The 13000-nt window shown below is 55.2% G+C and overlaps 1 protein-coding gene across 21 annotated transcripts in view; it reads left to right on the top strand.

The window, feature by feature from the left end:
- Positions 1–13000, top strand: part of MAPT (microtubule associated protein tau) — a 102114-nt gene that overhangs the window by 58877 nt on the left and 30237 nt on the right. For 8 of the 21 annotated variants that reach the window (XM_070226076.1, XM_070226074.1, XM_070226075.1 and 5 more), the window contains exons 3-6: positions 179–265; positions 2733–2819; positions 6671–6736; positions 10435–11535. In XM_070226076.1, the coding sequence (XP_070082177.1) occupies positions 179–265; positions 2733–2819; positions 6671–6736; positions 10435–11535 (1341 nt within the window). The remainder of the gene's footprint in view (positions 1–178; positions 266–2732; positions 2820–6670; positions 6737–10434; positions 11536–13000) is intronic. The other 13 variants (XM_003362536.5, XM_001501581.5, XM_014739564.3 and 10 more) reach the window with 5 other exon arrangements.

Here is a 13000-nt window from a genome sequence, read left to right as displayed (position 1 = left end):
TTGGGTGGGGGTGGGAGTGGTCCCCTTTATGGTTTCATCATGTGGCATGTTCTGTCCATCTGGGTTCCGTACTGGGTATTTTTCAGCTCCAGAGACACTACTCCAAGTTCCTCCTGAGGTCAAAAGGCGAGGGTGGGGAGAGGCAGCCATTCTGAGGGGCTCACTGTGTATGTTCCAGAATCTCCCCTGCAGACCCCCGCCGATGATGGATCTGAGGAACCAGGCTCTGAAACTTCTGATGCTAAGAGCACTCCGACCGCGGAAGGTGGGGCCTCCCTCCTCTCATTACTTCGTGCAGACAGCTCCCTCCGTGCCTCCAGCCTGCGCTTAGCCATGCTTTGAGCCCATGCGTGCCACCCTCCTGGCTGCATGTGCTGCTGGGTCTCCCTCTGGCTGAGAGATGTGCTCGCTCAATGCTTTGCAGGACGGGGCTCCGGCCCCGGAGTGCTGTGGGAGCCAAGCCCCGCTTTGTGCCTTGCTCACTAGTGCCAGGGATGGACACCTTCATCACGTGTGTGCTTTGAGGCAGACACACTTGAAGAGGCTGGGGTCTGTGACAAAGCAGGGCCGAGGCACAGCTCCTCAAAGCCCCTGCTCCATGTCGCTTATCATCCCCAAACGCCCTCAGAAGTCCCTGCCCACCTTGTTCTTCTTTCATGAGCCACCAGGTCCCGGCGCAGCCATTTGGCTGAGGACAGGGGGCAGGTCAGTGCGTGTCCCCAAGCTCACACTTTGGGGCTGGTCTTGGTTTAGTGTCCTTCGTTTCTTGCACTCTGGGCTTGGCCTGGGCCCCTGGACCTCGGCCATGGTGTTAGTTCCAGCCCATCTTCTAACCTCTCCTCTCCGGACATTGGGTGTCTAGGTTATTATAAGGCTCCTCTTGTATTTCCTAAAGTGCTCCTGGGTCCTGGTCTTGACCACCCTCTCTTGCTTCCCATCTACATCAGTCAAGACTGTGTTTGATTCCACGTGATGGAAAACCCAACTAACTGTGGCATAGATATGAAGAGGTTTATTTGCCTTACATAATAAGATGTGTAGACTTGGGCAGCCGCTCCCCAGTGTCACCAGTCTTCTTCCCTCTTTATCTTCTGCCGTCCTTAATGGTTGGATTGTTGCCTCATGGTTACAAGATGGCTGTTGCACTTCCAAGCATCACATCTGCCTTCAAAGCAAGAAGAAAGTAGCAAAGCAAAGCAGCCAAAAGGGCCCTGAAACCAAACGTGTCCCCTTTTTATTAGGAAAGCAAGAACCTCCCTGCAAGCCCCACCTGGCCAACTTCCACTTCTGTCTCATTGGCCAGAACTGGATCTCATGGCCACCCCTGGCTGTAAGAGAGGCTGGCACATTGAGCATTTTGCTTTTCAGCCCCTTTAGTAGGAGAAATCAAGGGAGAAGGGCATTGGGAATGGCTTATGAGTAACCCGTCTGCGGTATCTGCCCCTCTACCTCCCCATCCCCCAACCAAGGAGGCTCGTGGTTCTGTTCTCAGCATTTCTTCGGGCCCTGCCCATTACTTTGGATGCTGTGTCACAGGGTGAGAGCCTTGCCCCAGCGTCTCCCTTTGAATGAACTCAGAAAGCAGCTGTCAAGGGCCTGCCAGTTGCTTGGCGTGAGGGTGCATCCGCGGAGGATACAGTGGGCATGGCCCTTCCCCCATGGCTCTCAGCCTAGTGAGGAGAAGACCCAGGCCAAACGCTCTTCATCTCCTCCCTAGAGCTGGTGACACAAGACGTTTCCCACTGATCTTGTTAGGGCAATTTTGCGAGTTGCCTACCACCCTGAGAAAGTCCTGGGACACCGATGCCAGAGTTCATGCCAGCCTCCCAAATCATGGTTTTCAGTGCTCCATCAACATTATTCTGGAAGAGTCTTCTGGCCAATCTTGCTGCACTCTGGACTCTGTACACGTGTGGACCCCACGAGCTTCAGCTTCGCCCCATAGGGAAGGGCCTGCTGGGCTGGGTGCTGCCGGGCAGCTCCGCCTGCTCCCAAGACTGTAATTAGAATGGGCTCCTTTTGACTAAACTGACTCAGGCTCTTGGAAAGCTTTCAAAGCTGATGACTCCTTATTTTTTGCCTGGAGCGGCCCGGGAGCGTGCCAGGGCACTGCTGGGGAGGAATGCCGACTGGGGAAGTCCACCTGGATGGGAGAGCCCAGCAGCTCCTGGTGGTGGTCTCTGCCTCCGGCCACTGCTCTGAAGGCAGACCCATCTGCAAGCCTGTTGTCAGGCACCCGACTCTGGACAACACCCAGGGGAGTCCGGGCTTTTCAACCCTGGGTCATGGGCTTGGGGGAACAAGGGGAATAGAACTGGAGGAAAACTCGGAGGTCACCTGGTGGTGATTTTGCAGATGAGGAAACTGAGGCCCAGAGAGGACAAAGGACTTGCCCAAGGCCTCACAACAATTGTCTGGTTTTCAACATTTCTTCTTTAGAAACACCTGGGGCCATCCCCAGCAGTCTCTCTCACTGCAGTGTTGACATGGGTACTGTCTGTCCCCGGCTTTCCTGGCAGGTGGCCTGGGCATCCCACTGAGGCAGAATATGAATTTGCTTCCTGGGGGGCCGTCAGGCAGGAGCACTGCTCGGGCCCTACTTTGTGTTGCTTTTGTGCATGCGGCTGAGCTTCCTCCTGCCTCCCCGTCCCTCACTGCCCCCTACAAGAAGCAAAGGGGAGGGGCTGGCAAGGCTCCTCCTGGCCCCGCAGGTGACTCTTGGTGGTTTCCAGACGTGACTGCACCTTTAGTGGACGAGGGAGCCCCCGGTGAGCAGGCGGCCGCTCAGCCCGACTCGGAGATCCCAGAAGGAACCACAGGTGAGGGTGGCTCCCAGGACTGCGTGTGACAGGTGCCGCCGGGTGCCCAGCTGACCTGCTGGAGGAGTGGGTGGGAGCACGGGTTATGCTCGTCTCTGAGGGAGGCAGGAACGTGGGTGGATGCCGGCCTCTGGGAATCTCGGGTTGTTCTGGGCTTGATGCCTCACTGGCCTGTTGCTTCCGTGGCTGCCTGCCAGCCTCCCAGAGGCTCGAGGACCTGCCGGATTCCTTCTCACTTCTCTCCTTGTCTCAGTGGCACCTCACCTCCAGAGAGTTCTCTGCAGGGTTCTCTGAGGTAGGCGATGGCAGATCCTGCCTTCCTCACCCCTGAGGTCTGTCTACCCTCCCAGTGGACGCTGCCCAGCAACAGGGCTACCTCCCAGGGGACAGTTTACCCCCAGGAGTGCCTGGTGTGCAGCAGGGTGGTCCAGATGACTGACCCCACATTTGGAGGGTCTTAATCGGACAGCCCCTGAGGAACACAGCGAGGTGATGCGGCCTCCGTTTCTAGGCTTATCTTTTCAAACGTGTCTGCATAGGACAGGCAAGACAAGACTGTCCTGTCAACACGGATGATGGGAAATAGCTCAGACAAGGCGCTGGCCAGAACCAGCCCTGGCGTCGGGGCACCAGAGTCTCTGGAGAGCCGCCCAGGCCCTCAGGGGACCGGATGCTCGGCTGCGCTCCTGCTGCGTGTCCTTCACATTCCCTTCATGGGGCTCACAGAGGGACTCCAGCCGCCAGCCTGATGATTTGGAGGGTGCTCAAGCAGAAATGCAGGGTGTCGCCAGCAGTGGAGAGGGGGGTACATGTCCCAGGCGGGAGTTTTCTTTCCCTCCTGAAGATGGTGCTCCCGGCAGCCGTTTGGGATGCCCGCAGCCCTTCCTCAGGGCTCGGCGAGCTGAGAGCGCCCCTGCAGAGGCCGGACAGCGCCCCCCACTCCGTCACAGTGGGCTCTGCTCTGCCGCTTGGTCTTCTGAGAGGGGTGGAGGGGCGTTCTCAAAGCCAGGCAGGCCCCATCCTTGAGAGTGAAGGTGGTTTGAAGACCCCGGAATGACTCGTGGGGTGACATCATGGGTATCTTGATTTTTGTCTCCCCCTGTCCCTTGACAATTTATTTAGTGACGGACCCCTTTCCTGCCTGGGATGAACACTTTAGCTGACTCTTGACTTTTCAATCACTCCTAGGTAATCAAATTGCTTTCGTCTCCATAGTCCCAAAACACAGCCTGCAAATGCTAATTAGAATGCCCAGCCCGCGTAGCGGTGGAAGCTCAGTGGGGCTGCAGCCCCGGCCCAGGAGGGGAGAGGAGGCGGGCAGGAAACTTCTTGCTGGACTGGCACTACCGAGAGCTGGCTTCACACTCTCTGCAGTGTTTAAAGTTGACTCTGTCTCTTGTGGGGACCTGTTTTGAATTTTCCAGACTCCCCCATGCCAGTTGTCCCCCCTGAAGCTTGCTCCCTCTGCACTTGATTCCGGCAAGCACTTCCTCTTTCCTCAGCTCCTGGGAGTCTGAAGATCCGCCCCCCCGCCGCACCTCTGCTGAGGTCGGCTTGATCCTGTTGGTGGCCTGCTGGACATGGTCTAGGTGCCCCCACATTATTGCTGCCCTGTGCCCACGTTGGCTCCTTGGGAAACACACGAGCGTTCTTTCCCCAACAAATTCTGGGTATGCGGACTGACCACAGGGCTGTCACCACGCTCCTTCGCTCTGCCACCAAAGCAGGTCCAGCCCGTCTCCTCCTCTAGCTTTCCCAGGTGGGGTTCTGACAGAGGTCCACCATGTTGCTAACCATAGGGGACACGTGTGAAGTGTCTCCAAGTGGCACCTTGAAACCCTTCATTGGGACTGAGATGGGAGGTTGCCATGTGGTCACCACCAGCCCTCCAAGCCACTCTCTCCAAAGAAATCCTCAAAACTTCTCTCCCCTTCGCCCTCTCCACCCTTTACAGCCTCTGTGAGATAGAGAGCTTTTAGAGTCAGAGGGACATTTTTTTAGCTGTTGACTTTGACAATATGTACCTTAGTTTAGCACCTCCCTTTGGCACGTCCTCTTTGCTGTATCTTGATGCTCCATTGGGACTTCCCATTTGAGGTCCAGTTGGGGATGTGGTGTGGCCGCCCCACTGCAGAAATCCCTGCCTCCCTCTTGGGGCTCCAGGGATGTAGAGAGGCCATATAGTGATGTGACGGCCTAGCCACTGTCGCACAGCCAGCCTCCCTCCCTCCCTGTGGCTTCTCTGAGCTCCTCTCTTGCTGGGATCAGGGAGGGCATCAGAGCTATCACCAGCCTCCAATTTCTGACTGGTGCCTGGGCCAGGATATCACAACTCTGCGTTGGTATGCGGAAGTGGGTCAACTTCCCGGTGCCTCGGCAATGATGTCAGCCCAGAACGTCTCCTCATGTTCTCTGTCTCCAGGACTCTGTGCCATTTTGCTGGACTTGCTGTCATTCTGAACCTTTCTTCCATGATCTTGTCAGAAACTCAGACCAAATCTTTACTCGGAGCTGTGCCTCTCGGACAGTTGGCTGTTGTCAGATGATGTGGAGCTGTCACCAACAGACCTCATGGGCTGCACAGACTCAGCTTGCAGGGGATCCAGAGGTGTTCGTGCCTACAGGCTGGCAGATGGGGACTTCCTGAGCCCACTGCAGCCCCGCTCCCACCCTCAGCACGGCTGCCCTGGGCCAGCCAACAGGCCATCATGTAGCTTCCAGCGGCCCAGGGAATCTTTCTTTTCCCTCATCCATGCTCTCCATGATATGGTGGCCGGTGGAGGCAACTGGGCATCTCTGTTTCAGGTGTGGAGAGGGAGTCATCGCAAGTCTGGTGGCCCAGCCAGCAACCTGTAGGCATTTCTCAGGGCGGTGGCCTCTCTGTCATTGTCCATCATGTTGGTTCTGGGGTCGTGAGGTCGGTGCATGTCAATGTGTGGCCAACTTGCCTTATAGACTCTTTCTTCTGGACGGTTGTATCCATTGTCCTGTAGCAATATCCTGATTTTTTCATGATGCAGAAATTGGCATTGTATGAAAGCTTATTGATTTCAGTACTGTTGGTGATGCGGTCAGAAACTTTTCTCAGTCTTTGGTGAGCTGTCTTTGGTGTCTTGGGTGAGCTGTGGCTCCCTAAGCAGGAGCCCGAGACACAGAGTTGCTCCCTGGCACTGCTGGTCTCCTCTAACGAGGTAGCACCTATTCTGGGCATGCAGTTAAAGGGGTTTGCCTGGTAATTTGGAGTTTTGGGGCTCCACATGCCGGGCCCTTTGCTAAACACGTTCACACAAATTCTCGTGTTAACCCTCACCATCCTCCTACAAGACAAACCGGTATCGTCACCTTGGGGTTCCAGATGAGGAAACCTCAGAGAGGTTAAGTAAATGGTGACACCTGGGCGGGAACCCCAGCCTGACTCCACGCCCACACTGAGTCCTTCCCCGCACCTCGGGGGCCCCCGGAGCACTGGTGGGGCTGGGAGTGCAGCTGCCACACAGACCTGGCTCCCCTGGCAGTGGCTGAGCAGCGAACTGCTCCTCTGACCTCACCCATGCTGTGCATCTTTGCTGAGCAGGGTGCTCAGCACCCCAGGGTCCCTGTGGAGTTCTTTCCTCCTGGATTGTGGGCACCTGTAAGGTGTGTGGGTGTGTGGGGTTTGTTTAGTGAGCTGTTTCCATCCACATCCCGGGCAGTGACGTTTGCAAAGAGCCAGAGGTGCAGCCCCAGCCCCCGTGAGGTGCGCCTTGCCTGAGTGTCTTCAGCGAAATGCCAGAGCATGCAGAGAGCTTTGTTTCTAGCAAACAGTAACTGTCTCTGCTTTTATCTTCTTTATTTGCTGACGCATAAACCAGCTGAAGAAGCAGGCATTGGAGACACCCCCAACTTGGAAGACCAAGCCGCTGGACACGTGACTCAAGGTCAGTGGGCTGGGGTTCCCTCCCACGCTCGGGGTTGAGAGGAGGGAGGCGGCAACTCTCAGATGGACTCGACTCTGAAAAGAGAATTTCGGTGTGGGCCCTAATTCAGAGGTCCAGGAGATTTTTAGGAGTTAGTTCTTATCAAAGTGGGCTGTTCAGATACAGAAAGAGCTCCAGCGTTTGGTTTCCTTTTTTAAAACTATTTCTGAGTCATTGCTAAGGCGGTTAGTGTTCTGGAAGAAGCCGGCCGTGTCCAGCCTCGGGATCCAGAATGAGTGTCCAGCAGACACACAGTTATGTGTGGTGGGCTGGTCTCCCTGCCGGCTGCTTCCCGGGAGCAAGGCCTCAACCGTGTCACCACCGAGCTGTTTCTTTTCAACTTTCTTCTGTGTAACCTTCAAACCTTATTATAATTTTCTTCTTAGGGACCAAAATGGCTGTGTTCAAGGAAAGCAACTTTCTATAATTGTATATTGTAAATGTTTTAAGAACTTAATTTTTAAAATCCTAGAGATTCGTTATCTTAGGAAGTGGAGACCTCTGATACAATGTAGGCTGGGTTTGTTTTCTACCTTTTGCTGCATAAATGAACTCGAGAGTCTACGTATAATGTGGAAGCTTCTAGATTGCAACAGAGCTGCAAAGACACTGTTCTTTTCTCCAGAAAGTGATATGGGATTTGTCTATCGTTTAGTGCCGCACTGGGACCTTCTGGCTTTGGGAAGACAGCCTGAGGAGATGTCTCATGGAGGGTATTTTGAGGCCTGACTACACATTCCTGTGCCTGGAAGGATCACTGCCCCCGAGTGGGCTAATGTTTCTCATCTCATATGGCACAGAAAGTGTGTTTTCATTCTTAGGCTTACAAAGAGCTTCAGAAAAACGTTAGAAGAAATAGTCAATATAAGCGGGAACCTCAGTCTATGTGTTAACTAGAATCCTGCCTCCTGTTTTGTTCTGTTTTTTTTGAGGAAGATTAGTCCTGAACTAACATCCACTACCAATCCTCCTCTTTTTTCTGAGGAAGATGGGCCCTGAGCTAACATCTGTGCCCATCTTCCTCTATGTTATATGTGGGACACCTGCCACAGCATGGCTTGACAAGCAGTGCCCTGTCCACACCCGGGATCCGAACCAGCGAACCCCGGACCACTGAAGTAGAGCATGTGAACTTAACCGCCGTGCCACGGGCCGGCCCCCTCCTGTTTCTTTAAGGTCATGATTTTCAGCTTAGGTAAAATTAGAGGCTTTTATAACCTCTGGAAATGATCATTTATTTCCGTAAAAAGAAGTGAATTTGATTTTTTTTCTACAAATTTTTGTTGCAGGCTGTGTCTACATGCCCCTAAAATGTATTCCTTGCAATGAAAAGATAAGGCCAACGTCTTTTCTGGAAACTTTACTTTTGCACTAACTGAATTCTTAAATTTTCTGACAGTAGCCCAGAATCATGTAGCTAAAAGGTGTACACACCTGCAATGGGAAGTCGGCCCCCAGTCTGCACATGTGAGGTTTCTCTCTCTGCCCTCAGGCCGGCATATTTTAATGCCTTGCCTGACACCTCTGGTCTAAATTCCCATGCCCGATTCCCTCCACTGAAACCTTGTGAAATTCCCACACATTGGTGATCCGCACACACTTTCTTTGCTGAAGGCCTGCAGCAAATACTATTTAGTACTAAGACAATCCAAGTTAGGAAGAGCCATGTAGACGAAAGCACAGTTATTAGGTCTCTTTCCTGCTGCAGGAGGAAAACCTCCGGCAGCCTCAGTTCGTGACGTACCTAAGATAGAAAAAGATGCTTCAGGATGGCGCTGCAGGGCGCTGAGATAGATGGGGGAGGTCGGCCCGTGGTCTGCTCGCTGTCTTCTCGAAGTGTCATGAGGAGCAGGCCTTCTGAGGGGGCGCGGGGGACAGTTTCTCCGGATTCCTGAGGCCATCGCAGTGTTTACCTCGGACCTCCCCACCCCCCAACTGCCGGTGATTGCGGTGTTTACGGAGCACTTCACAGTGTCCTGGAGACTGAACAGAATGTCCTCGCAGCCTGGCTCCTTCCTCCAGGAGTGTCATTGCATTGTGTTAGGTTCCTCATGGATCCACACGCCCGCACACTGTGCGCTCATACATTGATGACTTCTCAGGGCATGTTGACCATTTGCATCTGGGGCCCTGGTCTCTTTTTTAGTGAGGGTCTTTTCACGTCTTGCGGTGTATCAGAGTCCACCAACATCCCGATCAAGAGCAGTGTCTGAGGAGCTCTGCGAGGACAGCTGTTTCAGGAAGGCAGCAGAGTGGGGGCAGGCCCGCTGGGGTAGGGGGATGACCGGCAGCTCCCGCCGCCTCTGCTCTGTTGAGCCCTCGGTTGGTGGGAGTCCTGGCGCCAGGGCACCTGCTCAGGTTGCCTCCCGTGGCGCGCGTTTCCTGCCTCTCTGGCGTTTGGGCTGCTCTTCCCGGGATTGGCCAAGGGCCCCATCAAGGCACCTGTAGAACCTGCAGAAAGCAGAAATCAGCACGTTTTCCTGACACCAGGTCATCCACACAGGATTCGTTTATTGATCGCCTGCTGTCTGGCAGGCACTGGGGTCAATGCCAAGAACAGGAAATGAATGAGATCGTGAGCTGGAGGCCTGACGTAAGGGTGGGAGGGGAGGGCGAGCCATGGCCGAGCTTCTTGTTAGCAACCAGCGGGCACCTACAGTGGACTCCTCCGACTGGGTTGGGGAGAGAGAGCCGGTCACATGTTCCCTGTATGTCTCCACAACTGCACACATGTGTGGACACACGCGGCATCCTCCCACCCCCTCCCCTCACCTCATCCAGTCTTCTCCTCCAAGCCCCTGAATCCTTTGGGGTTCTAGATTTTGAAGTGTGCCCTCCATCCACTGGGTTGGTACACAGCAAGTTGTGTGACTAGGTGATAGCAGTGGTCCCCGTGGGCTGGCAGCGTCTTAGCCATGCAGGGCCCTTTACTGCCACTGTGGTTTGCCCCACTTGATGCAGGAGGCCTGGCCATGGCCGATGACCAGGATAAATCTGAGTCATGTTACTCTTTGTAGGAATCTTATGGTAGGTCTATTAGTGAAGACTCGAGCCCTGATGATGATAAATTTTGGAGTTCTCAAATCTATGAGAACATGGGCTTGAGGCAGGCTTGGTCTGTGGGCACCCTCTGGTTTCGCTTGTCAAACCAGGGAGGCGAGAGAGAGGGAGAGGAAAGGGGATCCTCGCTGGAACCAAGCCAGGTCGCATCTGGAGGCCAGAATCTCCAGGAGGCTCAAAGTCCCTGGGAAGGAGAGCCTCTGTGGCCGAGTGGAGTAAGTGCGAGGCGGCCCTGCGGCAGGGGCAGCAGCCTGCACTTGCCCACGTGCTCTGAGCCTGCAACAGGCAGAGGGATAACATCGGTGCTAGACGGGCCTTGGAGGTCACCAGGTCCGAGCCCCCCTTTTGCAGATGAGAAAACTGAGGCCCAGAGAGGGGAGATGCTCACAGCGAGTTGGTGGCAGATAGACCAAGAGAGCTTTCACTCTGAGCAAACAGAAGCAGCGAGGAGGAGCCAGAGCGCACGCGCCTTTGTCTTTGTTGGTTGGGCTTGTGATGCCCTTCGAATGTGCTTGTCTTATTTCAAGAGTGTGTTCCAGCTCTTAAATAATTGATGCGCCCTTGCTAACCTTTTGCCACCGCTGCCTCTTCAAACCCAGAGGAGTTGAGAGTCCCAGGCCAGCAGAGGGAGGCACCTGAGAGGCTCCTGGCCAGTGGGCTTAGCTCTCAGGCCCAGCCTGGACTCAGCGGAGAAGCTCCTGGGGTCTCCATGCTGCCTCTGGGGGCGACACAGCCAGAAGGTCCCGTCCCGGTGGTCTCTTGCCTTCCTCAGCATCGTCCCATCTGCCAACTGCCTCCTCCAACAGGAGGCCCTCAGGAGCCCCACCAGGAGTGGGGACCAAAACTAGGGGACCAGGCCCAGGAGGGTCTGGCCCTTCCGAAGCTCACCTCCCCTGTATGTCTCCAGACGGAGCCTGGGAGTGTCAAGGTCGTCCAGGAAAGATTCCTCAGGGAGCCAGGGCGCGGCGGAGGTGAGGCCATGGACCCGAGAACCCTGGGTCTGACCCACCAGCACGCATCCGACATGCCTGGGGCTCCCATCCTGCCCGAAAGCCCCAGGGCGGCCACACACCAGGCTTTGGGGACAGAACCTGAGGACACAGAGGGAAGCCACCACGGCTCCGAGCTGCTGGAACGCCAGCTTTGGGGAGAACTGCACCAGGAGGGGCCTCCTCTGAAGGGGCTCCAGGGCAAAGAGAGGCTGGGGCACAAGGATGTCGACGAGGACCGCGACATCGATGAGTCCTTGCCCCAGGAATCCCTTCCCTCCCAGGTGTCCCCAAGTCTGCAGAGCTCCCCAACCCAAGGCAGGCCACCCCCCCAAATAGTTTCCAGAGCAGCCACTGGCACCCCTGGTTTCCTAGATGAGGGTGCCAGCCCCCTCCCTGTCAATTTCCTCTCCAAAGTTTCCGCAGAGACCCAGGTCTCAGAGCCCGACAGGCCCAGCGCAGGGCACCCCCATGTGCCCCCTGAGTTCGTGTTCCACGTGGACATCAAAGCCAACGTGCAGAAGGAGCAGGGACGCTCAGAGGTGGATTTGGAAAGGACTGCACTTCCGGGGGCCCCTGGAGAGGAGCAAGAGCCCCAGGGCCCCGCTGAGGGAGAGAACACAAAAAAGACTGACCTTCCAGAACCATCTGGAAAGCGGCCTGCAGCTGGCCTGCCGGGGAAGCCCGTCAGCCGGGTTCCTCAGCTCAAAGGTCTGTGTCTTGAAGGTCTGTGTCCTTCGCTCCTTCCCGGTGACCTCATGTGCCACCCGGGCTGTGGGCACTGCCACTGAGCTTCCAGCCCCCCTCGACTCCTGCTGCTTCCGAGGTCCCGAGGGACAGCCACCAGGCCACCGCCGGCCTGCCGCTCACCCACCCGCGGCCGCCTCCTGCCCTCAGGCTCTGGTCACACGCTGCTCTCACGCTTGCCCACCATCTTGCATGTCACCAACACCCTACCCGGCGCTTTCTGCCCTGTCTGTTTCTCCAGTTACTCGATTTGTCCACGGTGGGCCATCAGCTCACTGGTGACAGGTCAGTGGGCCACACTCCGCAGAGAGGAGGACATCTGCTCCATGTCTGAGGGCTTATTATGTGCCTTAAATTCACTGTCTAGAACCCTCCCGCCCTCCCGAGGGAGCACAATTAGCCCCACTTTCAGAGGGGGAAACCGAGGCACAGAGAGGTAAAGTACTTGGCTGAAGGTCACCTAGTAGTAAGTGACAGAGCCAGGTTCAGAATCCAGGTAGGTCTGCTCTGAAAGGCACGCCTTTCACTGTACACCACAGTGCCTTCCAGAAGGTACTGAAGGGTACCGCACAGCTCAGAGAGTCGGAGGGTGGGAGCCTGTCTTCTGCTGCTCTTGTCAGTGGACAGCACCTCACACGCAGCAGGTGACACACACACAAGCATTTGGAGGTAGCGAGGAGCCCACGCCGAGCCTTCGGCCCAACAACCCCCACCCCACATGGCCTCACCTTGTGACAGGAAAGACTACAGCAGAAACAGTAGTGTCCTGTCCAAGCACCTCCTCGTCCCTCAGCGAGCCTGGGGCGTCCCTGTGCTGGGGTTGAGGGGTCTCAGCCCGGCCCCCTTGGGAGCCCTGGGAAACATGATCACAGCAGCCCCTTTGCAGCTGGAGAGGTGGGAGGGGAGGCTCCCAGGTGTCGGGGTCTCTGTGTCCTGTCAGGGAGAGGACAGGTCATGTCCTGGATGAGGCTCAGGCCGCAAGTTGGGCACATTCACACGTTAGGACCCTTGGCATTTTGGAATTATCTGAGGCCCAGAAATTGATGTTACTTAACCTGTCAGTTGCAAATATTTGTTAAATTTTGATTAGCTTCTACCTGTCAAGAAAACTTTGAAATGTTGTAGATAAAGGCACCTGTATTTAAAATTTAAGATGGAAAAAAAAATCCTCTAGCCTATTTTAAAATATCCTAAATTCCAAAATAGTAGGGGACAAATAACTGTGACTTGACAGATGACAACAGTGTTTCCTGAAATGGTATTTCATTGAATACTGGTCCACTGGATGTTGATAGATGTGTCCAGGGAAAAAAGTTCCATGGTCCAGTAAGTTTGGAAAAAACAGGCTAAACAAAGTTAAACAGGGTTTGCCGCTGCAGGACTTGTCAGGTCCTTTAATATTCTAATGCACATTGTGACCCTCTGAGAA

Source organism: Equus caballus, chromosome 11, assembly GCF_041296265.1.
Source record: "Equus caballus isolate H_3958 breed thoroughbred chromosome 11, TB-T2T, whole genome shotgun sequence".
NCBI lineage: Eukaryota > Metazoa > Chordata > Mammalia > Perissodactyla > Equidae > Equus > Equus caballus.
This window is presented reverse-complemented; position numbering and strand designations above follow the sequence as displayed.